General features: G+C 30.5%; 2 protein-coding genes and 1 pseudogene across 5 annotated transcripts; 2 read left to right on the top strand and 1 right to left on the bottom strand.

Moving 5' to 3' along the window:
* slpr (mitogen-activated protein kinase kinase kinase slipper) lies at nucleotides 1-27,761 on the bottom strand. Of its 3 annotated transcripts, XM_015516318.2 has the most exons (15): nucleotides 26,358-27,722; nucleotides 18,182-18,362; nucleotides 16,301-16,449; nucleotides 16,053-16,228; nucleotides 15,953-15,973; nucleotides 15,621-15,882; nucleotides 15,440-15,553; nucleotides 13,489-13,689; nucleotides 11,118-11,430; nucleotides 6,968-7,077; nucleotides 4,826-5,019; nucleotides 3,950-4,013; nucleotides 3,077-3,474; nucleotides 2,361-2,448; nucleotides 1-937 (listed from the first exon to the last, which is right to left on the bottom strand). In XM_015516318.2, the coding sequence occupies exons 1-15, from the start codon at nucleotides 27,190-27,192 to the stop codon at nucleotides 693-695; spliced, it is 3,351 nt and encodes a 1,116-aa protein (XP_015371804.2). In that variant the 5' UTR covers nucleotides 27,193-27,722; the 3' UTR covers nucleotides 1-692. The 3 variants fall into 3 exon arrangements, with proteins under 3 accessions (XP_015371804.2, XP_015371806.2, XP_015371805.2); XM_015516320.2 differs by lacking the exon at nucleotides 13,489-13,689 and having other exon boundaries at nucleotides 26,358-27,761; XM_015516319.2 differs by lacking the exon at nucleotides 15,953-15,973 and having other exon boundaries at nucleotides 26,358-27,433.
* LOC149055593 (zinc finger MYM-type protein 1-like) lies at nucleotides 9,714-10,615 on the top strand (annotated as a pseudogene).
* On the top strand, nucleotides 19,014-23,868 carry LOC107167319 (histone-lysine N-methyltransferase eggless-like). 2 transcript variants are annotated; one of them, XM_089226818.1, is made up of 3 exons: nucleotides 19,014-20,364; nucleotides 21,750-23,482; nucleotides 23,556-23,868. In XM_089226818.1, exons 1-3 carry the CDS (start codon nucleotides 19,454-19,456, stop codon nucleotides 23,591-23,593), a joined length of 2,682 nt encoding a protein of 893 aa, XP_089082944.1. In that variant the 5' UTR covers nucleotides 19,014-19,453; the 3' UTR covers nucleotides 23,594-23,868. The 2 variants fall into 2 exon arrangements, with proteins under 2 accessions (XP_089082944.1, XP_015371807.2); XM_015516321.2 differs by having other exon boundaries at nucleotides 19,018-20,364; nucleotides 21,750-23,868.
* Nucleotides 27,762-27,999: the final 238 nt, after the last annotated feature.

The following is a 27,999-nucleotide window of genomic DNA, read 5'->3' as shown; positions in this document are numbered from 1 at the left end:
TTTAAATTTGTTCCAGTGTATATATTACGCAAAAACACATAAATTATAATATTTATAATAAACATAAAATTATATAAAAAAATAAAAAATATCGGTCGTGAGGCCAAAAAATGTACAAACAAATCTTTAACAAAAATCAACTTGGTTCGAAAGGTCGATTACAAAAAAATAAACCATCACGATGGCCGTTACATAGAACCGAAGATCTGACACAAATCTTAATTCACTAGGTATGTATAAAAATAATATTGAACTCGTGAAAAGTCACAATGTAATATATAATAATATTTTAATATCATAAAGTAAAATCGTTATCATCCGTACTTACTATTATATAATGATGGAAAACGAGTTGACTATAATATATATAATATAATATGTAGGTACCTATATAAGACGGGAAAGTCCGGAAGTCGAAACGAACACGTTGTATGAAAACTTAATAATATTGAATAAAATAGAATATTATATAATAGCTTGTATAAAATAAAAACAAAAATTATGGTTTTTAAAAAAGTATAATATAATCTTAGATACGTATAAAAAAAAAAAAAATAAACGTTCACACAAGAGTGGATAAAATACTGCGGCTGACTGGATCACGTCATAATGTAATAAATTGTAAACGATTATTTTAAAACGTTAAAATCACTACAACATAACGATCATGACTTTTATTGTTTCTGTTGCGGTCACGCAATGAACTCCGAAACCGAGGACGATCGTCTGGAATTGGGAGCCGACGACGTAGTCGCAGCTGCCTGCAGGGGAACCGTTGAATCCTGGTGTTGCCCGTGGGTGGGCAAGTCCAGCAGCGTGACGGGCGAAAATCGGACTCGAGCCGTGGACATGGACGTCGCTGAGCTGTCCCTAGCCGACATGTAACTGCTGTCGTCGCTGGTCAGGCTGTCTGGTGGCGTTGGATTGGTCGGCGACACTGCGGGGATATGCGGGTGAATCGTTATTTTGCGTAAGTGATATAATATGTTAGGTAGTTATATTTCATCACCTAACCGGTGGGAGCATACACTAGTACGGAAAGAGGGAAAAATGAAGGTTTCACCATACAACACTCACTAAACCACTTCTACAATCCCTCCCCCACCTATTTTAATTTTTGAGAAAATGTTTATTCCAAGCAGAAGAGATTTTATTGATAATTATACAGAGCGATTAAACACGTGTCCAATATACAGTAGCGAAAATAATATTATACCTTTAGACCGTGGAAAAAAATCTAATGTTTTGTTTTACAGTTGAAATATTATTAATAGTGAAAAAAATTAACCTTAACACCACGCAATTTATAGGTAAATGTATAAATATTTGCTCAAACCAGTATATTATATGTAAATATTTTTATTAATTATAATTGAGGAGTAAAATTAAATTTATTGAAAGCAATATTTTATTAAAACAAATATATGTTATTAAAGTAAATATTTTAAACATTATACTCCAGGGGTGGCCACAAAGGAGGCCAGCTTCATGTGGCTCTTACCACAAAGTTTAGAATTAAATTAATTAATATAACATAAAAAGTACTTCTAAAAAAATCTCATTCTTTGATGTGATCCTAAAAAGTAATGATTTATGTAGTGTAAAAAATAAATGTTCTTTAATTTTTTATAAAATGAAAAACGTGTCTTCATATCACAAATATCTTAACAGTGTGGTTCGCTTCGAATTAGCTTCTATAATTTCAGCTCCCAAAATTGAGGTTATGGGCCACCCCTATATAGTAACTATGATTAACAACCATTGATGATGTCCTAACCTAATCGATTCTGCAAATTTCTACGTGAAACCCTACCTAAGTGGAACCAGTCTTGATGGGTGTCGTGCAGAATAACCGATTTATATCATACCACGGAGTATTATTTTGCTGGACGAGTAAATAGTGTACACTAGGTAAAAAATAATTACTCAACATCCGAAGTTCTAAAAATGAGTGTCATTTAACATTATATAATAATGGAAATTATAACTTCGAATAAATGCGATGGCAAATAGTTATGCTATAATTTGTAATTTGATCAAGCATAAATATGACTATGACATAATTTATTATATTATCACGACGACAGTAAGCTGTGTGAAAACTCGACGCCAACCATTTGTCTGTTGACACCAAACCCGCACAAGTATGGGGGCACAACCAAACCGGAATTTAACCGCGAAAAAAATAGGACACCCTTCCACGCTAATGGTATATCTTGTATAATAACTGTGGTTCTAGAACTTGTGTGTTGTTACCAAATGACAAGAAAAATAGCAGAGCTAGGATGCTAGGAAAAGATTTTCACTGTGTTTTTAATACCAGAATATGTGAAATTTAAGTTTGTTGTTAATATTCTTACCTCCCGGACTTGACGAACCAACTGCCGTTTGCCGACTGCCATACACAGATTTCTTCAGGCTGGACCGCAGTCTTGACGGCGTACTGGGCTTTAAATAAAATATCAACGATATGGTTATGCACGGACAACATTAAATAGTCGAGTACCTAATCTCTGACTCATAATATAACAGTAACCTTAGGCGACAAGGAGTAAGAGACTTATGCACGCCAAATTTTAAGCCATCTACGAGGTAGTTACTTTATCGTTACGACAACCACCTAAATCTTTCATATTCCAAGATTAACATAATAAAACAACTGTTTGACTGTGGCCGATTGTCGAAAACAAGAACTGACAAAAACCAATTTAATCGTGGAGTGTTGTCTGACCAAATTAGTCACCTCCATCACCTGAGGTTACCCTATTATGTGTCATGTTATATCAAAATACATCTTGGGGGTAGAAATGCCCGCGTAGTCCCTTCCCAATCACAATAACGTAAAAAAAAGATTTTTTATATAAGCCATTATAATATTTTTTTCACATTTAAAAAAAAGCATGAAGCGTGATGCAAAATTATGTATGAATGAGGAAGTATAGATGGAACTTTTTTATCACCTTCCCTCAGCGTAAAAGAAGTCCCTGCGGCACTGCATTTAAATTATATAAAATATTAGATGGCCATTACAATAGTGGGTGTGAAACGTAAGATACTGATAATTATAAGTACGCACTTCCAACGTGGTAGGTCGATTTGGGATCTCGGCCGAGTGCGGTTGCGGTAGTCGTTCGTCGCTCGTAAAATAATTGGAATAGTCGCCAGCCCGCCTTTGGTGTAGGTATGGGAGCGACGGTGAAGTCGACGACACCCTCTGCGTGTGATGCGAAATCGCCGACAAAGTTTCGACGGGCTCCATGGTGAACGTCGGATTTCCGCCCCCACACCGGTATCGACTTCGGCTGAAAGACTGCGGATCGTCGACACCACCTACCACGTCATTGTGGTTAGCAGTCGGATTGTCGTATGCGTACAAACCACCGTTTTCGTACTCGTACCCCGCACTGGTAACTCCACACCGGTCGTTAGACAGCTGGCGGTATCCACCACGGTCGTTGGATAACTGACGGTATCCTGTACAATATAGTTTATACAATAGTACAATATAATAAATTAAATATAGCTTATAATACATAATACTATATTAATATAACCATAAAAGACAACGGTCTGTCGTCGAAGAGCACATTCGACCGGAGTATTGACTCTCGCGTAATGAGAAACAACTAAATAAGTACAAAATATACACTTGAAAATCTAATCGAACATTTAAAGTTACCCAATATAAAACAAAATATATAATATTATTAATATAAGCGTAACATCATTATTTATAGTCTGTTTTTAACCCTCATAAAATTGTTGACATTTTATATAGACAAGCTAATATGTAATATTGTATTATTTTAAACGTTATGGTCACGGTGATTTTTATAAATTTGGTGTTAATATTATTATGTAATATGCATATGATCGAATACCAAAGAAAAATGTTATTAAAATATATTATCATTGTTAAGCTAATAATACATTGTTTTAGATTACTTACCGGTGTGACACGCTAAGTCCGTTTGCTGGTAGTAATCGCTAGATGTCGTGCCGTAAAAAGAATGCTAAGGAAAACACGAAAACCCGGTTAGATACAATTACGTAGCAAAAATAAACTAAAACTGAGATTACGAATAAATTAAAATATGTATATTCTAGTATATGATACAACAGCGTTATATACTTAAACTTACGTGTATAATAGTTTAAGCTATGTTTTTATTTTAATATCACCGAAATATTTCTATAAATTACATATTTTAACAATTATTTAGTAAAAATTATAGAAGTTAACTAGTTGAGGTACTAGAATAATTGTTTGTTGAAAAGAGTGATTTAAACATTTTTATCATTATCCTTCCGGCTGCTGAAAACTACATATTGTTGTTCTTTTCATACATAAAAAAGTTCTTTCAATAGTTCATACTTTGTTATATTGCAATAAAACTGATGAAAATTAAAAATTATTTTATTAGAATTGAATTGTATTACTTATTTTTTTATTAATTATTAATAATTAATTTTGAATCTTTAGTATCTGCACCATATGTTTTGTAAGCTAAACCAAATAGATAAATACACTTCTGAAATTCTATAATTCACAACAACCTATATATATGCATATATATTTATAATATTTATAATTTATATGCATAATCGCGATAGAAAAGTCTGAAGCTAAATTGTTAGTGGTTGATGATATAATAAATACTTTTGCTGAATATCATTATAGAAGAATATTATTAAAATAAAATATGTATTTATATTAATATGAAATCGTTCTCAGAGACTTTAACACCCCGGTGAAAATCAAAAACGTCTAAGTTGCTAATCATATAGAACCTCGGATTGAGGGACATCAATAGTACACACTCACGTGGCTTTTCTCGTCGGTGCAACCAGTCACGCTGCTCGACTTCCTCCGAGGCGGTGGTCTTGATTTCCGTCGGGAACGGCTCAATCGGTGTTGCGGGCTGTCAGTGAACCGCAAAGGTTTAACGTCTGAACTCTGCGGCAACGGCACGCGAAAATGTTTCGACGACAGACCGTGATATGTATTATGTTTGTGCGCTGGAAACAAGATATCAAAACCATAAATCGAAATACATTTCAACCGATCACCATTGAGAATTTATTGCCCTAATAATTTATCAACAAGTTCAAGAAAGAACCGTACATAACGTGAAACCACTATATAGACAGCTGACTATCAGTCTAGAATAGAGATGGTCAACTTGCAGCTCATGTCATAGTCGTATGCGGCTCGCGTCTTATTAAAAAAAAAAAAAACAACAATATTTACTTATTAACGATGAAATACGATAAAATTTTAAAAATTATAAGATATATTTATAAACACTATAGCTCTTGAGACCATTGTATTTATCCATATGGCTCGTGGATGTATTCATGTTAGCCACATCTGGTCTAAAACAACAACATGGAATCAATAAGAACTGAAACCGTCGTTTTATAAGATGTATTTATTTTTTTTGTGGAAGTTCTGATTCGTCGTTTCTTCGGAATTGTTAGTATGTTATTTGTATAATATATATATTGTTTTTTTTTTATTTTATTAAATTCGATAACATTTTAGTAAATGTGTAGGTATACGTATATTGTTCCCATAACTAATAATATTAGAGGATAATATGTAAATTGAATTTTAGTTTGAAAGAAAAATGTTGAAATAATAGATGATGATAAAGCTGAAATTATATATTTATACCTAGGCATATTAAATGAGACCTTAATGTACCCGTGTTGATAATACATTTTTAAAAAAATATTAAGAAAATAATAGTTTGAAGATTGAAATATAATAATACTATTAAGGCAGAAATAAGACCTTTTTACACATATTATATGTGTGTTGAAAAACAATAAATAACACTTAGAAGAATAAAAGTGAAAAAAGCGGATAACTGAATGTCGCTCTGAAGTACATTATAGGTCACAATTGAGTTACTGTAATTGATTGCAGTACCTATTAGATTTGAATTCAATGATCATTGTACACGAAAAACGATTCTGAGTGGAGACGGTTTATCGGTCTAGGATATAATATGTTATACTATATTAATTATATTGTTATAATTTCAACAAAAAAACGTCGTCCGTAATTATTTAATATTATAAAATCGTGAAATCGTACTTTTTTTCCTTTAACCGCTTTAATATTTCGTATTACCGTTTCGAAAATCGAAAAATGACATCTCTAAGATACCAGCAACTCAAGAATATTACCTTTCAGAAAAGATGCTACATTTGATACTTTTGAGCAAGTTTAGAGGGAAAAAGTATTTAAAGAACAAAAAAATTAAATAAATAAACATCATTGTAAAACCAATGCATTCCTAGCTCCGCTCAGAATCTAAGATAATTTAGGAATTAAATAAAATAAATATCTTGTTGAGATTTGAGTTTTAAACAATTTGGAATTTATTAAAGGCAGTAAGTTAAGACCTTATTTTTGAATTAATTGAGAAATGTATTAAAGGTCGACAAGTAATAAGTTATTATATTTTATACATTTTATCAAAAGACAGTATACCTACCTAGATTCTATAAAATATATTGAGAATTTTTATGAGGAGAAAAATAATAGTTAAAAAAATTAACATATTGAATAGCCATAGTAAAATAGTGCGCATTTTAAGCCCAATAGAATAAGTATAAGTTGTATTTAAGTGTTACAAAAAATAAATTCAACTAACTGAGTGAAAAATAAATAATCACTCTTCAGATTTTTTAAATATTATCGTATTATATGAATATATTATTCTATAAGAAAAGATATAAGCTATATAGTATTGATTTGATTTAGGTATATAAAGTACAAGTTTTTTCGATCATTATAACTTGACATGAATTATATAAGCAATAAGCATTGACCAAACGATTACCATTGCTACGCAATAAAGGACACCGACGGCGTAACCTTGAATTTTGAGATAAACTCTGCAGAAGTCGACGCGCTCATTTACTTTTTGTAATTTATCAAAATCATCATACTCACAGCGGCTGGAAGAATTGTGTTGGCAGAAATTTAAGTCCGACGTGGAGGTTGTGGTGTTGGCGGTGTCGGTGGAAGTGTGTTGCATACCGGGCGTAAGCGCTGCATTACGACTGAAAAGTAAAACAAATTTACAATTTATAAACGTAACCGATAGTAAAAAACTAGCGATCAACAGACACATATGAAATTTTTTTCCGCTTCTGCAGGACAGCAAGATTCTCCTGATTCACACCCGTCTCATAAAACTAACACTAATATTATCTTTGATTTGTCTTTTAAAGATTTTTTTTTTTGTATAAGTAACTCCACAAATTCAATTTCGTTTCATTTTAATTGTTTTTAAGACACAAAACATATTGATATGTATTAAATAATATCAAGAATATATGACGTACTTCTCTAATTTACGCGTACTTAGCGACTGCTTCTTCTGCATGTCATCAATTATTTTTAATATTATAAGTACGTTAACAGCATTTTTTATCTCTATAAAATTCTTCTATACTACACTTGCGAGCTTTCAACATTCCAATAAATTTCGTTATTGATCAGTGTTATCGTCGACTCGAAATTTTACCACCGGTAACTAACAGAGCTTGCGCTAATGTACAGTTGAGCACAAAATGTGCAGTTCATACAATTTTGTTTTCCGGAATTATCAGGACGTGTGTACATTTTATTACCTACCATGGTCGGGCGCTCCTTATCTTACCGACTATCATGGGCGTCATTTGGAGGAGGGGGCAGGGTGTACAATTGCACCAACATTTTTTATAAACTTTCTTTAGCCTGCCAACAATAAATATATGCGCCGATATGTCTAAGTGTTATGTATTAATATATTATATATATTTTATTTTTATTTTTTTGTGTCATTTTGAACTAGGTAACTCATAAAACAAATTTCAGGTTTAGCTACATGGGCGTAGCGAGTGTGGTGCAGGGGAGGGCAAGTCCCCCCCTGCACTACAAACTAAATTGTATTTCTTATACCACACGTGTAAGTTTTACGTTAAAATTGAAATATTAAATATGATATAAGTAAATGAAGTCTAAAAATAGTTTAGTGTAATTGTTTTATATTTTATCGATTAGTATTAGTCTATCTAAAGATTATTTGAATTATGAGTTAAACGCTAATCGTTATGTGCTTTATACATTAATATCAACAGCGATAGTGTCAATAATCAAGTGCAGCAGACAGCAATACGTGCCGTTCTGTGTTCGCGTAAGTAACGAATAACGTTTACATTTAGGTAATATTATTTTACACGATGGACATAAGAAAGTTTTTTGGTGGTAAGTACATATCTTGTTTTAGAATTATAAATAGTTCAAGTATAAAGTATTTACATATTATGTATTATTGTATTGTGACCGCCGCTTGCCGCAACAATGATATATTAATGTATAATAAATGCCACAAAATAATATTGAGAATTAGTTACACAGATACACTAACAATTAATATTATCACCAGGGCTCGGAACTTTGCATATCATTCAAAATCTGATTCGATACAAATTCGTTTCATAATCCATAATACAATTGAAATACAAAAATTTATGTTGAATATTTTACTAAATTTAAAAAAATATATAAAAATTTAAATAAAATTAATAAATAAATAAAAATTATTAATATTAAATAAATAAATATTTTTTTATAAAAATTTTAAGCATATCAACGCATATTTTATGTTTATAATTTATTATTAATAAATTATCAACAACAAACAAATTTTTAATGCATTAAGTTCCGAGCCCTGATTATCACTTACATAATTATTTCATAAGTCTTCGTATTTTTTTAGCTCGAGGAAAGAGAAAATTGCCAGAAATAAGTGATGAAGGAAGTGATGAACATGAAGGAATAGATGAAATTCCCAAATCCTCCAACGAACCTTCCACTTCTTATGATCCCAATACCAGAAATGCAGATCCTTCAACTTCTAAAAAGCTTACAAATGAAGAAAGTTTTGAAAATGACATAGGTAAATGGGTGGGACGGTCTAATCATTTAACAACATCTCAAAAATGGATATCTTGAAACGTTGTTGGACGCCACCAGAAAATTACAACTTTAGTGAGGATGCTATTGCTGTTGGATCAAAAAGAAAATTTAACCATAGTTGGTTACAGGCCTATGCTTTTTGGCTTGCGTATTCAAAAATACTGAAAGGAGCTCTTTGTTTGTACTGTGTTCTGTTTCCACCGAAAAAAGTCCAAGGTGTTTTAGGTTCATTTATCATCAAACCTTTTACACGATACAAAGACGTTCACGAGGACTGTAGAAACCATATTTCCAATAATTGGCACCAAGGAGCAACCGAAGCCGCTAAAAGTTTTATGGAAGAAGTACCTATAAATATTATGATGGTATCCGGACACCAAACAGTAGTAGAACAAAATCGAAAAATTATTTCGTTTATAATTTCAAATGTACTATTTTGCGGAACCCATGATCTACCCTTTAAAGGAAAAGCTCAAAATGAAGGTAATTGAATAAAATCGTTAAATTTATAAAATATTGGATTATTTAAATAATATATTTTTTATAATTTTTTGATGTAGGAGTTTTCTATGATTTAATTCAAATGCGAATTGAAGCTGGTGATCAGTATCTCCAAAACCATATCGAAAAGGGCAAGCAAAATACCATCTACACATCTCCGCAAATTCAGAAAGAAATCATCAATATAAGTGGAACAGTAATCAAAGATTGTATTATTAATGATGTTAAAAAAGCTGTAGCTTTCAGTATGATGGCAGACGAGACCGCTGATATCTCAGGAACAGAGCAATTGTCTATTGGGATTAGATTTTTTGATGATGAGAAAAGGGCTATCATAGAAGAATTTTTAGGCTTCATTGAACTACATGCCATGGATGCTGTTAACATAGCTAGTGCAATAGATAATTTTGTTCAATACGAAGGTATCGATGGAACGAAGCTTGTTGGACAAGGCTATGATGGTTGCGCAACTACAGCAGGGAAAATCAATGGAGTGCAAACAATTTTACGAGAAAAATATCCACATGCTCTATTATTTCACTGTGCAAGTCATAAATTAAACTTGGTGATCCAGAAATACGTAACACAATTTCAACGGTAAAGGATATCATAAACTTTTTTCGCGAATCTGTTTTACGAAGAAAATGTATCCCGAACATACCAGCATTCTGTGAAACACGATGGTCTCAAAAATATAGAAGTATTTCAATTTTCAAATAAAATTTTGAGATAATTGTACATGCTTTAGATAAATTGTCAAAAGATGGGAACACTGCAACAAGAAAAGTTGCTTTTCAATTGTATGCTGTAGCAAATAAAAGTATTTTTATAATGAGTGTTATCCTCATAGCAAAATACTCTAAATTATTAGAGCCTGTCGTGAATGCTTTACAATAAAAAAATCTGGATTTGCTAATGCTCAAATTTTATAAAAAAAAAATAGTAGTCATAGTGAAAGATCACCGCGAACACGCTGACACAGAAATTCAAGAATAATTAACTGCTGCAAACATAGCAGCTAAGAATATAGGAGCAGAAATCAATCTTCCTAGGATTGTTAAACAACAACAACATCGTTCGAATCCTCCAGCATTAAATTCGGCTGAATTCTGAAAGAGATCATTACTAGTATAGGTGACATATTAAATAAAGTTTTTGTCATCACTTAAACCTCCCCCCCTCTTTAGCCACAAAAAAATCTCCATGTGGCCTGGCAATGATTTGAATGGCCTGCAAAAATTTTGGCACCAACAATTAAAAAAGTTGAAATGACGCCCCTGTCGTCATGGTAAATTATTTCAATGATGTGTTTCCAGAATATGTTACAAACAAACATCATCAATTTGAACATTAGTGATAATGATGATGAAGAGGTTGTCACAAATAAGAAAAAGAAATGATTTTAAAATTAGATTAAAGGGATTTGTTATTTAAATTATTAATATCTATATACATAATGACGTATAATACGTATAATATAATTTAATATTTATGATAGTACCAAATGTATTATACATTACATAGCAGCGAGGCGAGCGTCAAAGTTTTTCACTTCTCAAAAACAGTGCAGCTCTAATATTTGCTTAGCGCAAGTTGGTAGGTAACTATAATATGCGTTGCATTATAAAAATCTTACCCAGAAGAGATGCACGTCCTGACGTCCGCGCCGCCCAACGCAAAACCCGCCAACATGGACGCGGCCGCACGTAGGACACTCTCCAACAGCGGCGTTGTCTTGTGATTGGTCGCTGCCGCAGCAGCCGTCGACGACGACGACGACGATGGCGAGGGTTTCGATGCGGTCGGCGCCGATCCACCACCGTCGCCAGAGGTGTTCCTCGTCCGATGCCGATCGGATGACCGAGGTCGTCGAGTCCGTAACAGATCTTCGTCGTCTTCGTCGCCGTCTGGCCAGTAGTAAGCCGCAGACATTGGTGGGCCGCCGTAGTCTACGAGGGGAGAATGACAAAAAAAAAATGTTTTAATTCGAACGATACATTAATCAAGTAAAATAATAATAATAATATAGTTATATGACTTATGGTTTGTGGTGATCGTCGGGTGTCGAACGATGCGTTATACTGATGGTTAAATAATATTTCCGTTAGCAATAATGTTCGTTTTGTATGTGAATGTTATTATTGTTTTTGGAATATTAATGATATTGGTTATGGAAATTAGTAGGTACACAAAGCCGTTAGCCGAGGTCATCGCACGCGGGAAATTTTTTTTTAACAGTTCTATTGAAAAATCACAAAAATACCATATCATCGAATAATATTTTCTAGATCATCGATGATTTTTTGGAAATTAAAAACACAACGAATCGACTCTAAACTATTAAATGATCTCATAATATCTTGTGATTAGTGGTAGTGGATGGGTACGTCGATAAGAATATGTCTTACAGTCGACAGTAAAATTTGAAATCAAAGATATGTTTAGATCAGCGTTGTAGATAGGGGAGGCACTGGGACCTGTGGGCTAGTGACCCATCTGGAAATTTTTTTAATAAACACAATTTTGTCTTAAAGTAACAGGCTAATAAATAATACTATAAATATCATTAAGATAGATGAATTTGTCAGGAATGCTTTAAATACAAAAATGAAATAAATAAAGCAAAAGGTGATAAGTATGTAGTTCTACAAAAATTAGAGAAAAAATTAAGTTCACCATCCAAAATTGTCTGGGTAAAGCACAGAGTAAAAGTATTAGTACAAGATTTATGAGATTTCTCTTTAATATTTTCAACAAAGTGGTATATCTAAAATATTATGCTATTCTTATACCTATTACTATTTGATGTTGGGCTCGCTCGGGGAAAAACAATTGTATTAATATTTGTATTTTGTTAGACATTTGTTAAGATAAATTAAGATTATTGATTTTAAAGTACCTATATAGGTAATATGTTCTCACATGCTTACCAAATAAACTGTAGCAACTAATTATCAACAAAATGCAACATGCACAATCTACAAACAATGCTCTAAACTATTGCGCATATCAATCTAATTAGAATACATTATAATTTATAATATTATCTAATCTGAATGGAAGAACAAGGCTAAACAATAATTTAAGTCGGTAACAATAATAGTGTCGTTTATACTTACCCTGTATAATAATAGGTGTATAAACATAACAATATTATCATAATAACCTAATTCATTTTGACAAAAGTTTGAAATAATTACTTGCTAAGACTTGTTTCACTGAACATTTTTTATTAATTCATTTTGCATATTCCCAGTATAAATATTATACATAAATAGTAATCTAAATAATTATTTATAAAAATATCAATGATAAATTTTGAAAATTTGTCAAAAAATAAATTTCTTAAAACTAATTTAAAAAAAAAAATCACTACGATAAAGGTTAAAAATAAACAACTCTAAGTAAATTGGAGGAGCAAAAATTTTTTGGTGGGATAAAGTGTGTGTATATGTGCCTAATATCTCGGGCAATAGGTACAAATTAAAATAATAATAATAATAAAAATAATTATAATAATAATAAATAATAATAATAATAACAGCCATTGGCTTAAGTCTAAAGATATACAGAATACATTTTTGTGATGTGCAAACTGGAATGTGTGCTCTTTATATCTTCATGAGATATGAAGTTTAAATAATAAAAATAAACAATTCAACAGTCAAGCAGTGCTTAAAGCACAATAATATTATAAGCTTCATTTTTAAATAAAATTAATAATAATAATAAATTTGTAACAAATTAACAACAATTTTATATAAAAAAAAAGACCTAAGAACCAGAACCGTTGTGTTTTTGATCATTTATAAATATAAATATATATTATATAATAAGTGAATATAATATATATTATATTATTTTATTTTTACTGTATTCCACCACCAAGAAATGATTTGTGTAAAGGGGTTAAAGGGTTATTATAGTATGTAGGGGATGCAAAAATGAAAATTATAGACTTATGGTCTCGGCATCATCATCATCATCATCATCCTTGTCACGGGTACCTATTTCTTGTAAAGCCGCAAAGTTTGAGCGAACCGACAACTGTTGTTTCTCTAGGTTGGGTGCTGATCGAGACCATCCTTTAAATGATGTTGTGGCTGGTGATGATGGATATGATGGACTCCCACAGATAATCTGTACGCGCTCGCGTTGATGAAACGTACTTGGGCCCCACGTTTTGCCCTTGACTCCATCTGCTGGCACTGAAATCATTTATATAGAGGAATACGAGCATGGTGGACTGGCCGTATACAATATAAATCAATAGTAGACAGTATTCACTTATGTTTAAACTTAAATATATCTCAAAACAACTCATCATATGACATTTTTTACCATACACACAAATATTTTTCCAGAAAATTTTCTACATCTTTTAAAATCTTTGAAACAAAACAATGTGGTAGTTTTAATTTTTAATTTTAAGCAATTAGCATGTATAATTTTATCATTTTTTGCTTAAGTACATAAAACATCTAATATCTAACAAAATTCCTTTACACTGAAATATGATTTTAAGGAAACACAGACATAAATATCAAACCCTTAAAATGTTTAGAACAAAATAGCAAATGAAATTTGTATGCAGAACAGTATAAATTTAAAGTACACAAAACATCTAATATCTAACAAAATTCCTTAACACTGAAAAATTTTTCCAAAGAAACACAGACATAAAAATCAAATCCTTAAAATGTTTAGAACAAAATAACAAATGAAATTTGTATGCAGAACATAATAAATTTGCCACTTGTTCCACAATTGAATTAAAAGTAAATTATATTACTATTCAAAACATTTATTATTATTTAAATTCTACATTTCTACTTTAGTTTCTAGAAATTATGAATGAAAAAAAGCTAAGAATACATTTTTCATAAAACTACAGATAAATACAATTTACATTTAAATTAAAATTTGCCACATAAAATCAATTCAAATTTATTGACCAACACTGGGTAATCACAAAACAACCAAAAACATTGATGAACATCCACAAGTAGTCATGACATACCTCGTTATAGAATTGAGAAAAATTTCTTTTTGGTATTTTACTAGATGTATATTTGTGTCTTCAAAATCAAAGAATCTATTCAGAGTATTCATCAGCTTTTAGACATGTACAAATTGATCTCATAATATCTGTGATAAAACCAAGTTTTGAACATTTATAATAAATGCAAATAAACGCGTGACACCTTCATTTGCACAATTTCAGCTTCCCTGCAATAGCGTAATTTATAAACACATATATTCCGATATAATATTAAATTTGTTACTTTAAATACATCTAATGCATCAGTTATTGTATCAAAGTATACAAATATTCATTTTTTAAATTAAACTTCTTATTTCCTTTGGGGCTTAAACACAAAACCTCTCAGCATTTCCGAGAAAAGCTCAAAATCAACTCAACTTAATATTTGTAAGCATACAGTACTGAATGGACGATAAAAAAAGTACATAAAAAGTATGGCAAAGATATTAAAAACCAACTAAATATGAAATTAAACTAAAAAAAAAAATATGTTCAATATAGTCAGCATTAAATTTTTCAATTGTGTTTTTTACTTTTAACCTTGTACCTATAAGAGAGGATTAATTATTTTTAAAATTACCAGTTTGTAATATTTTAATGATGAAACACATCTAATAACTAAAAATAAATAAGAATAGACGCATACAAATAGTTTGTGTTTATTTAATTTTAGGAAAATTCATTCAAATATTTAAAAAAAAATCAACATTTTATTGATATTATTGAAGAAAATATATTGCCTAGAACCTACCAAGTTAGGCAACTATAAATACAATATAGTAAAGATTTTTTGCAAAATCTTTTGAGTCTAAACACACTTTATATATAGGCACATAATCTAACATTTATATATACAAGCAATACTGTAACTACTATATAGTCATAGAAACACAAACGCAGATTTTTATACTCACGTGCAATAGCTCTCAGTCTAGGAATATTTGGGGAACCAGGAGGACTGTTTGGACCAGATGCATCACGATTTTTTCTGTCGCTGGTGTGCTGTACAGTTATTGTGTGTCGAAAATCTTCGGGAAACAAACAAATTTTGAATTAGCATCCAAACTTAATTTTCAATGCAATAAAATATATTACCAGATGGAGAACTAATAGGCAACTGGTTTGGTTCTTTTTTTAACATCTTCAAAATGTTGGACTTTTTAAAGTGTCCACGACGTTTATTGGGAGTTGGTATTGCAGGCGATGCTTGTTGCTGTTGCATTATGATATTTAGTTCCCATTTGAGCAATTCCATTTCACGTGCTTCTAAATCACGTTCTCTTTGTTTTAAGTGTTTTTCAGCAATCTGTTGTTGTACCTGAGCTCGGCTTAATTCTTCTTCACGACACCTTAATTCCTAAGAACAAAATAATTTGATGTTAAATAAATAAAATTTTAATTCAGCATACATCAAACTTCTTACTTACTTCTTCTTTAGATTTAAAAGCCTTAAGTAAGCATTGGAAAGAAAATAGTATAATGTATCATATTTTATTAAGTATAATTTTTATCTAGTAATTATCTTACTTTTTCTTTCATTCGTAGTCCATCAAGTACTTGTTCAATTTCTACTTTCCAGACGTCTTGTAAAGTATGAAAAGATTCGTGAGGTGTTTGAGTAAAAGCAGAATGTACAATATCATCCAATGATGTTAGTATATCTTCGAAACTAGGCCTCATGTGAGAATCAGAATGCCAACAAGCTAATGATAAAATTAATTAAAAATCAAAATACACTATGAAGATAGTCAATATTAATAAATCTATGTGAATACCCTCCATGAGTTCTCTGAATGGTTGTGGACAAGTTGAAGGTATTGGTAAAGTAAGTTTGTTCACTGCCACTCCATAAGCAACAGCAAGAACATCAATTCCTTTGTATGGCATTTCCCCGGTCAGTAGTTCCCAAAGTAAAACACCATAGCTATAATAAAAATAAATCATAAGTTAAAATTTGAACTTTTTATAATATTAAAAATATTTTAAATAATAGAGATTACAGTTACTAAATTCAAGAGATGTGTGTTTTATGTATACTGTATAGTATTTAATAGATTATTATATATTAACAACATAACTTTACAGATAAATATAGATGTAATAAAATTGTCTGTTAAAAATAAAGAAAAATGTGTTTTTACTATTTTAAACACCATAATAAATTAAAAAAACAATGTATACAATGACATGAGATATACCATATACATATTATATTATACAGTTTTGGGTAGTATTCGGAATACTATTTAGGTATTCAAAATACGTTTGAAAATACTTTTCCTAAAAGTATTTTATGCAGTATTCAAAATACCTTTGAAAGCATAGGCGCCAAGTACATGGGTGCTCGGGTGCTCGAGCACCCATTGAAAATATTCATTGAGTGCGGAGCACCCAATATAATTAAAATAGGTAAACCGTTATCACCACGTTCATTGTATGATATCAGTGGCTACAAAGAAAAACTACAGGATATAAAAATCTATTTCATCTATAATTCTGTGGCAAAACCTCGGAAGTCAAAATTAGAAAAAAAAAATTGGGGGTGGGTACAACCCATTACTCCCTCCCCGCCAATGCTTGCGCCACTGTTGTTTTACATTGGTAAGAGCACCCAATAGCTTTTTGAAAACCTGGCGCCTATGTTTGAAAGTATTCCAAATACTATATTCCAAATACTTTAATAGTATAACAATATATTTTTTTTAGGATTTTAGTATTTTAGCATTTACATTTGCAAAATGTCAAGTTATTTGGAACAAACAGAACCGTTCTAGTCAAATGGCCGACAAAGTTAAAACCAATTTGGATGTATACTTAAAAACTCCTAATGATACCTGTTAGAATCCCTGGTTTGATGCTATGAAATTTCTTATTATTCATTTTAAAATGAGCTCATCTAAATTTATAAGATGTGTGATGCTGTTACAATTAACCGTTTTTCTAAAGCCGAAGCCGATATATAATTTTTGGACAAGTATTTACTAGTAATGGAGCCTCTGTGTGTGTGTGTGTCTAGATGTATTACAAGGGGAAAAACATAGGTATTTTGGTTACTTATTGCCATCTATCACATCATTCAAACAAAAATATGATGATATTCTATCGGAAAAAAATTAATATTTTGCGATTTCCTGGTTATTTTGTTTAAATAAATACTTTTTACATTCCTTATTTAGTATGTATTGTTTTGGACTGTGCTTGTCCTGGTAAAAGATTTTATGCTTTAATAATATTATTAATATTATTCATAGAAGATAATAATTGCAGATAATTATTAATAAATATTATAAAAAATTATTATAATATAATATTGTAAATCATAAATAGTTATACTATATTATATTATAATTTTAATTTACAAACAATATATTACATATTTAAACATTGGCTATAGTTTCCTAAAAGCAGTTATTATTTTATATCTATAGCAAAATATATTTTAAATATTTTGATAGTATTCTAAATACTTTATTCAGAATACTATTTTTATGATGTATTCTAATACATATTCGGAATACTATTTTTCATGAATATTTGAGTATTTATCCCAAATACTTTTAAAAAGTATTTTACCCAAAACTGCATATATAATAATTATATATTCAGTTCTAATAATTCATATTTAAGTACATATTTTAATATTAATTTATCCAAACCTCCAAACGTCGCTAGCTTTTGAGAATATTGATTTTTTTATAACCTCTGGTGCCATCCAAGCATAGGTTCCAGCAGCAGACATTCTAGTAGTCTTGTAGACTTCCCTGGCAAGACCAAAGTCTGTAATTTTTAATGTCTTGAATTGTAGGTCATTGTTTTCAATTGTTTCACTCAAAAGCACTGAAAATGTATATTAAAAAAAAATTATTTTTCATGAAAAGTAAAAACATTTCACACAATATTAAGAATAATATTCTCATAAAAATTTTGTTTTTTAAATATAATTTTTTGTAAAAATGGAGAGATGGACGACTCGATAATACAACATAATCTATCTCAGCATATTATTTAAACATCTTATTCTTTAATAAATTTCGATGTACGAAATATGAAATTGATTATAAGTTTATTATATAATTATTGATGAATAAAACTAAAAATATTACGATAAAACACTCATTTTTATAAAAGCTTGCATTATTTCATGTAGCAGATTTCTGGCACAAAGCAATCTATACAGAGATAGGTCAAGATTTTAGATGCTATTAAGCTGTGCTGTATTTTTTTTCGTTTAGGCCGTTATTGTCATCGACTTTCATCATACATCTAAAGACGCTTGTTGATCCCGCGCGAAATTTTGAATACAACAGTGTTGTTAACTCAATACGACCAAAATGTAAGACGGTGTTGCTTCGTCAACACATCTGATAATAATATATTATACATTGATAATATGATAATTTCTTTGTTCGTGATAAGGAGACAAATTTTGTATTTTGGATTTATGATAACGATCACGATCAACAATCATTGACCATGATTTAAGATATTTTATATCTCAAAATCTCAATTGTGACCACGACTTACTCACATCAATCGACGACATGCTGATATATTCTTATGAGTTTATTTTTAATGATTCCTGGAAAAACCCAACAAATGCCATTTGAATAATAATATTTAAATTTTTGTTATTTCACAACTACACTCAACAATCGACAATTAGTAACAAACTAACAACGACAACAATCAATGAAGAGTTGACGAGTAACGACGTGCCGAGTACAAAACTACAAAGTTATTCTTATATGAGTGTTTTTCAATTATTTCTGGATAGACGCCGTTTGAATATTTACTTGTTTTTGATATTCGACAACAGTCAAATACCACTAACGACGTGCCGAGTCCCGAGTGTCGTTTTATTTTGATTTTTTTTTAATGTGTTCTTGACAAAAATCATTAGAACATTTAGTTTTTGTTGTAATAGTAACATGACCGATCAGTGCATCAATTATAATTGCCAATCAAAACCTAAAAGCAAGCTGTTAGCTGCCCAACAATCCGTGTGCAATTATTATAATGTTCAGTTCAAGTCATATAGCCAGGTATGTGGGGCCTGTTTGCAGAAAAGTATGATATATTTTGAGAAGATCGGTAAGCGGATACAAAACCTAGAATGTATACTTGAAGACAGACTTCCAAAAAGAAGCATCAGTAGTGTTATTGAGTTATCAGACTCTGACGACGATAATCCAACAACTGAAAAACCAAACCCGCAAAAAGCTAAGGTGACGACATCATTGATCACAGCCTTGAACACTACTGTCAAACCATTGATCGCTAAACAAGAAGAATTATGCGATAGCCATTTGATTTCTAAAAAATCCAAAATGGCTACTGGAAATGAACTATTAAATAATTTAATGCTGACAGCAGATAAAGGACTCACACGTCTATACAAAAATATGTATAAGTTTGATAGTCAAATTATGTTTAAATTAGACAAAGAGATAAATATTATAGATAATAACGATATAGCCATTATAACACATAAACAGTTACCTGATTTGCAGAATGATTTACCTGTAGAAGGCAAACTACTAAGGTACTTATTAAAACAAGGTGACAAAGTGTATGCGATGAAATTTTCACAACTGCAGCCGTGGGTTGAGGCAACTATTAAATCAGCAGTTAGTGATACATATTATAATATTACATTTGACGATGGAGAAGAAAAAGTTTTAAATTATAAAAATTTAGCATACATAAATACTACAAGCCAAGCACAGTATCCAGTAGGCAGTAGAGTGATCGCCAAATTCCAAGATATGAACATTCAATTAACGGACAAATTCTATGTTGGAGTAATAGCAGAACCGCCAAAATGTCTCAACAATTTCAGGTACGTTTAATACATTTTATTTAGTTAATTATTATATTTACAAGACATTATATCATTTAATTTTTGTTAGAAATAATTAGCTAAGTATCTACCATCTACTTATAAAATACAATTAATTTTAGTATAGGTATCTTTAAATAAAATACACTATAGTTTTTTCCTCATTGATAGCGATTTATTTGAATGTATTTTTTAGGATATTTAAAACAACAGTATAGGTCTAAGTAGTAAGTGGCTATAAGCTTATCTATTATTTAAAAATAAAATGTATTGATACACAATATTATTGAGATTAAAAAGAATCAGTTGATAAGCAACATATTAAAATTACAGACTGATTATTAAACTTGATAATAGCCAAACATAACTTTAAACAAAAAAATTTTGTACCTTGATCAGATCTTTTTTCAAATGTTTTAATAACTAGGTGAATTTATCTATATGCTCGTCTATATGTTATCCAAGTTATGTACACCATTTTAAAATTTGCTTATTAAATTATATAGATACATACGAGTATTTTATCATAATTAAAATTTAATAAAATATCTGTCTATGTAGGTAGGTATTTATAAGGAAGTCATGAATTGTAGTCCTTGTTGTTATTTAATATATGTAATAGGTTTATATTGGTTCAATATTGGATATGTATCCATAATGATATCAGGGATGATGTCTATCATGACATTAATAAAATTACCAAGGTAATACCTAAACCTAAATTGAATAAAACATAGGTATAATTCATTTTAATGAAGACCTCAACAAATTACTAAGAAAATATTTAAGATATTTAACAAATCATGGTTTTGAAAATAAGTTAAATATTAGGTATTAACTTATTTAACCTGTACAGTAGAACCTCAATTAACCGTCAATCTCAGGACCAGAGCTTTGACGGACCATCAAAAAGACAGTTAAATGATTAACAAACATTTTTTAAACATATACATATTATATATTATTTTTTTTTTTTTTTTTTAATCATTATGACATGCATATGTGATAAAATTAGGTTCTATTACTCATTGGTACATTACTACTATTATTTATTAATTTATTTAAAAAAATGTATTATTAAAGTTTCGGATATGACTACTCATACACAAGATGATAAGATTTTACTACAATGCGCAAGTTGTCCATGCATGTGTGGTGCCTGACGGTTAATTGAGGAAGACAATTAATCGGAGGACGGATAATCGAGGTTCTACTGTATTTAAATAAAATAGTATAGTAGCAACTAATTATACAGCTCTCATTTTTAAAAACCATTTTCAAACTGTTTAAAAACAAACAAAGAGCAGATTACCTAACAATTTTCTCAAATAAATAACCTATATATTTATCACATCTTACGTAAAAAATCTGTTAATTTGTCTTAGATACATGATATTCTTTGATGATGGATATACACAGTATGTATACCATAAGAATATTCGCCTTGTGTGTGGTGAGTCGCCGAATGTGAGTGACGATGTGCATGAAAATGTTCGAGAATTTGTCAAGGAGTATCTACAAAATTATCCAGAACGGTTTATGGTAAAGTTTAATAAAAACCAAGTAGTACGCACAGAACTAAACAATATATGGTGTTTAGCCAAAGTGAAAAATTTAGATGCTTCACTAGTCCAGTTAAAATTCCTTGATCTCAAGAATGAACACACAGAATGGATGTATCGAGGCTCAAATAGATTAAGTCCAATATACAATCAATTAAGTAGTAACAATAAAGATAAGCGTGTACGTGGTACGGTATTGACTGATGTTAATAAGTTATTAAATCGGCCATATATTGAATTAGAAAATGAAAAGACTGAAAATGAAAAAAGTGTTGATATTGTTAACAGTGATGACACTCGAAAAATGCAGAAACCTCATGAAAATAATGGTATAATTAAATTAATTGAAATACCAGCAAACTGCCCAAAACCACTTCCATACAAGCACCATCAGTGTTCTCATTTGTGTATGTTATGGGTTCACTACGACTACAGTCAAACAAAGCATATGAATGTTTTAAGTATTCCATTACATTATGGATTTATGAGGTCTATAATAACAGATGAAAAATCAAAATTAAAAAAAGTAGTTTATACCACTCCTTGTGGGTGTAAAATAGCTAATGAAGACAGAATGTACAATTATTTGAAAGTGACAGCATATGGTAATAGTCAAATGACTATAGATTTATTTAATTTTGATTGTATGGTGGATCCATTGTCTTCATTTAGTGTACCAAAAGAGTTTATTTGTATACAGGACATATCTTACGAGATGGAATTTAAAACAATAAGTGTTTTCAACAGTTTAAATGACTTGGTACCAAAACACATAAAGTATATAACTGAACGCAAAACTACCCCCAGCGTTGATTTGAATCTAGACTCAAAATTTTTATGTGGATGTGATTGTATAGATAATTGTGAAGACAAAAATAAATGTTCCTGTTGGCAACTTACCTATGAAGCTTCAAAAAATTATCCCAATAGTTTCAAAGACCCTGATATTGGCTACATTTTCAAACGGCTATACAACCGCGTACTCACGGGTATTTTTGAATGTAATGCTAGTTGTAAATGTGAGAAAACTTGTTTAAATCGTGTTGTTCAGGAACCACTAAAGACTTCACTACAATTGTTTTTAACTGAAAAAAAAGGCTGGGGGGTCAGAACGCTTGCTGATATTCCCAAAGGCAGTTTTGTTTGTACATATCTTGGAGAGGTTCGTACTGAAAAAGATACTGAAAATGATAGTGCTATAAATTGGGGTGAATATCTAGCAGACTTGGATTTTCTTGAAACAGCTGAAGATTTCAAAGATGGATATGAAAGTGATGTGATCCAGTCTGAAGACGAAAGTGAAAATTATTCTAGTTCATCTGGCGATGAAGAATTTAATCCTAGTTGGGCAATCAAGCGTAAAATGAGTATGTTTGAATCTAGAATGTCATTAAGAAAGAATTTACAAGATACAAATACAAAAATTGATGGAAAACATGAACTGTCTAAGTTAAATACTCAGCAAGGAGTTGAAAGTAAACACAAATCTTTGCTAAGACGCTTATATAACGATTATGACTCCTACACATTGGATGCTAAGGTTAATGGAAATATAGGTCGGTATTTTAATCATTCCTGTGACCCAAACATATTTATTCAAAATGTTTTTATCGATACACATGACCTTAGATTTCCATGGGTGGCATACTTTGCACTATCAAATATAACAGCAGGAACCGAACTAGTATGGGATTATAATTACATTATTGGAAGCGTGAAGAACAAAGTCCTTCAGTGCTACTGTGGATCAAAAAATTGTAAAGGTAGACTATTATAATTTTCATTAATTGTAATCAATATCTTTGTGCCTAATTATTAATTTTTTATTTTACATAGAACATACAAATTTTTTATACTTCATTACTTCAATCATCTGCCTATGTGTGTGAATAATTATTATATAAAAAGTTAGAAGTATTTGACTTTGTATTTTAAAATGTTTTTGACTTCAATCTTTGAAGTACGACAGATTACTATAGTTGCATCTTGCATAATATTATTTTTTTATATTATTACAAGAATTTAAATATATTTTTAAGTTAGACATGCTAGATGTGTTATATTTCATACAGGAATGTCCTATTTTTTAACTAATTTGTCCATGTCCAATGTACATACAACTTAATCTCTTTTCTATACTACAACTTTTTGGAATATTAAAATAAATTTCACAATTATATCTCAGTTTTTGTTTTGAGACTATAACACTAGATATTATTATTAAAAAGCAGACTAGTGAGTAATATTTTGCTGTACGTTACATGTCTAGATAAGTAACTGTAATGGATGTGTTTAATTTAAACTCAGATATAAAATCATTGTAGGTATAAATAAACAATTATGAGCGAAGATGATTTATCAACCTATAATATTACTAAATTTGTTATTGTAAAGTTATTTATTTTACTATCAGGCATTAGTACTACAGAACCTAGATTAAATTAATTTTTTCCAAAACAATTTTATTTAAAAAATTTCATTGTGGATATAAAATATAATAATGTATTAATATATTTTAAAAGCATTAAAAATATTTTTGAATTACCACAAACTAAAAATGTCTGTCTTTGTATATATTTAATTTAGTCTAAATTTAAACTTAATATCTCTATAAGAATTCTTGTGTTAAACTTTCAATCTATGTATAAAAAATAAAAGCATATTCATTTTTAACTAAATATTAGTTTGCAAATTTTCAAGATTTTGGTGAACTCTGCCAAATTTTGAAATTCTCATGAAAAAAATGTACGTGTGGATATTTTATACTTCTCAACTGGTATTATAAGCCATCACAACTTATCAGGAACCTCAAGCATTTCAACCCAAAGAAATATGTTATTAAACATTTATAAAAAATAAAATGAAATATGAACATTTTTTGAACATTTAAAATACTTACAGTAGGTATTTAGTTTTTGAATCATAACAAAATAATAAAATAGATGTATCTGAATATGTTAATTTAAGGGTAAATATCCACAATTTAAATCCTTATAAAAAATGAAGGATGTAGGAAAACTTATGGGGAATCTTGTATTACATTTTCAAATACAAACTTTTTTATGAATTTCTAACTCAAATTAACTAATTTTCATAATTTTGTTTCAATTTATATAGTCTTATCTGGTTGGGCAAAAAATAGAAGTAGTTAAAATAATAATTGATAATTTCTCTCATATAATATAATATATTATATTATAAGGACGGCTTTCATGAAAATATTATTCATTAATGTTGAAGATAATTTATGCCAAGTCGACTAGTGGCATTGTAGCAATTCCACTATCTCATTCTTAATAATAATAGTTTCTTTTATTAAAACAAATAATTTTATTTTCAAACTTTTTTATATTGTTTTAAGGATAAAAATACGATAAAAAAAAATTACATCATTATAACTAAATATGTATAAATAGTATAAGAATTAAAAAACTATGAATTATTTATATGATTTAGGTATTGCAATATATTTAAAATACATTGATAGTTATTATTTTATTATGTTGAAACTAACAAACAAAACAAATGTTAAAGTACCTATTCCCCAAAAACTTAGAACTTCTGAAGAAACATAATTAATATCCACTATTCACAATATTTCAAATAATATTTATTTAGCATAGTGCATTAATAACAATTGTCTACATCACATATTTCCGATTTCTGGATAGTACTGCTCAACATTTAACAACATCATACAACCATAATTTTGACTAAAATATCAAGAATCTATTTCATTGGCTCCATGTAAAATGTAACTGAAGGTTAATTATCAAATTTTGGAGAAACAAAACTTAGATATTTTTAATATGTATGGTTTTAAACAGTAATTGTTAGTAATATGTTAATATTTTGTGTTAAGACCATGATGCATTTTCACATTAAATTAAAATTAACAATACCGATATACAAAATATCTTATAAACATAATATACCTACCTATATTATATTTTATTACCATACTCACCTTAACATATCTAAAAGACAGTATATAATTCACGTTTTACACACCACTCATATCTCTATGTACCTAGTAAAACTTTAGAATAACTAATTTACCTACATAATTATTTAACAAATTACTCAAAGTTATAGCCAATAAGAGTTTAAAAAAATAGTAATTAAATGAATTGTTTAAATATTGGATATAATTTTGAACCATAACTAAAAACATAATATAGGTAGGTAACTATGAAATAGATAAAAGTAACTCATCAATATTTTATGTAACAAAATATTGGTTGAAATATTCGACCTAATAATAAACTAACATTTTAGAAATTTATTTAGATGGGTACCAATATTTTAAGTACCTATATCAAACCAACTGTTATGTAGTATACTAATAGGTATGCCTAATTGACAAATAAAAATGAAAAATGAGAGTGAAATGTCCTATTAACCCAGTAATAAATAATATTGCTAACTCACCATTTGATGATTTTAAGTCTCTGTGAATCAACGATATTGGTGCACCATTGTGCAAATAGTTCATGCCCCTGGCAATTTGAATGGCCCAATCGACAAGTACATCTGGTCGTATTTTCCTTCCCATCAGTACACGATTAAGTGAACCCCCTCGAGCATACTCCATAATAAGGCACAGATTTGGAATTTGCAAACAAACGCCCAACATGGACACAATGTTCTCATTGTCCAACAGCCAAAACAGGTTGGCCTCTTGTTTAACATTCTTCACCGTCTCACTGATGTCTTCATCAGGGTCCTGGCGTGCAGCTTTGACAGCCACCTCCCTGTTGTTCCAATAGCCACGGTAAACCTTGCCAAAACCGCCGACACCAATGACCTCTTCTAACTCGAGCTCTCCAAAATCGATTTCGGTGATGTGCGCATTGCCCACCACTGTAGTCACATTCTCCAAAATGTTGTTCTCAGTGACAAAGTTGGCTGGGAATATGCCCACCTTGTCGCCGAGCTTACCCGTCCACCAACCCTCATCGCCAGATATCTTGGCATCAGTGGACAGCACCTCAACAATGTCGCCCCTCTTAAGGCTGAGCTCGTCTTCGCCCTGTGCATCATAGTTGTATATGGCAGTCCACAGCGGCAGGTTGGCGGCGGGCGCCTGGTGCTGATGCTGGGTGACGTATTTATTCTTGTAGTACGAGGACGAGGTGGAGGTGTTCGGGTATGCGGCGTTAGGGCCGTGAAACTTTGTGGTCCGGGACGGCGAGTAGGGATTGCGCAAGTTGGGACTTCCGAAACCTGGGCCTAGGTGTTCCATGGACGACGATTCCGGAGGCATTCGTTACGGCTGCTACCTGATTTCTACAGCGTCACTGCAATGGTCCTGTCGGACGGCCTTTGACATCATTCTCGGGCGCCGCCGATCGCGCGATTCGTCATTCGTGTCGTCGTCGCACGGGTACGATATATTTTTTTTTATTATTATTATTATTATTATTATTGCTGTTGAATGTAATATAATTATTATTCTGACTGCAACACATATATTAATATTATATTATAATGTTGGTGGTTCACGGCGGTGTTATTATTATTATTATTATTATCGGCTTATCAATGTTGTTGTGGCTGTACAATCTTCGGTGCGCGCGTTGTCAGTTTGTCACTCGTCAATCAGTCAGTGGTCAGTGTAGTTATTATTATAGTTTCGATAATCACTATATTATTATATTGTTGACTGTTGTGACGTTAGGACGTGTCGAGCGGCTACGGTTCTGCGAAAAGTTTCGTGGCGAAATTACACTGTATCCAGTATCCGCTAACGTCACCAATTGTACTCGCCACCACTCACGAGAGATAATAAAATAAAAAATAAATATCCTGATTATCTATGACGAAAACACACAAATCGCAATTTAGCGGAAAACAAAATTAAATTAAACATAAAAAAAATTGTATTGAATCAAATGAAAATGAAAAAACCAATAACGATTAATGAGATTAAAATAATGAATACTATTTAAGTATTCGATTTTTAATGTGAATGATCGATCGCCATTTTGAACTTTAAAATACTGTTATCTCCGTTATCATTCCGTGTGATACGAAAGTCTATAATCACAGAATAATTTATCTTACCCACAGA

The sequence above is a fragment of the Diuraphis noxia genome, unplaced genomic scaffold (genome assembly GCF_037042655.1).
Source record: "Diuraphis noxia isolate RWA-SAM2 unplaced genomic scaffold, SU_Dnox_SAM2 contig0004, whole genome shotgun sequence".
Taxonomy (NCBI): Eukaryota; Metazoa; Arthropoda; class Insecta; order Hemiptera; family Aphididae; genus Diuraphis; species Diuraphis noxia.
This window is presented reverse-complemented; position numbering and strand designations above follow the sequence as displayed.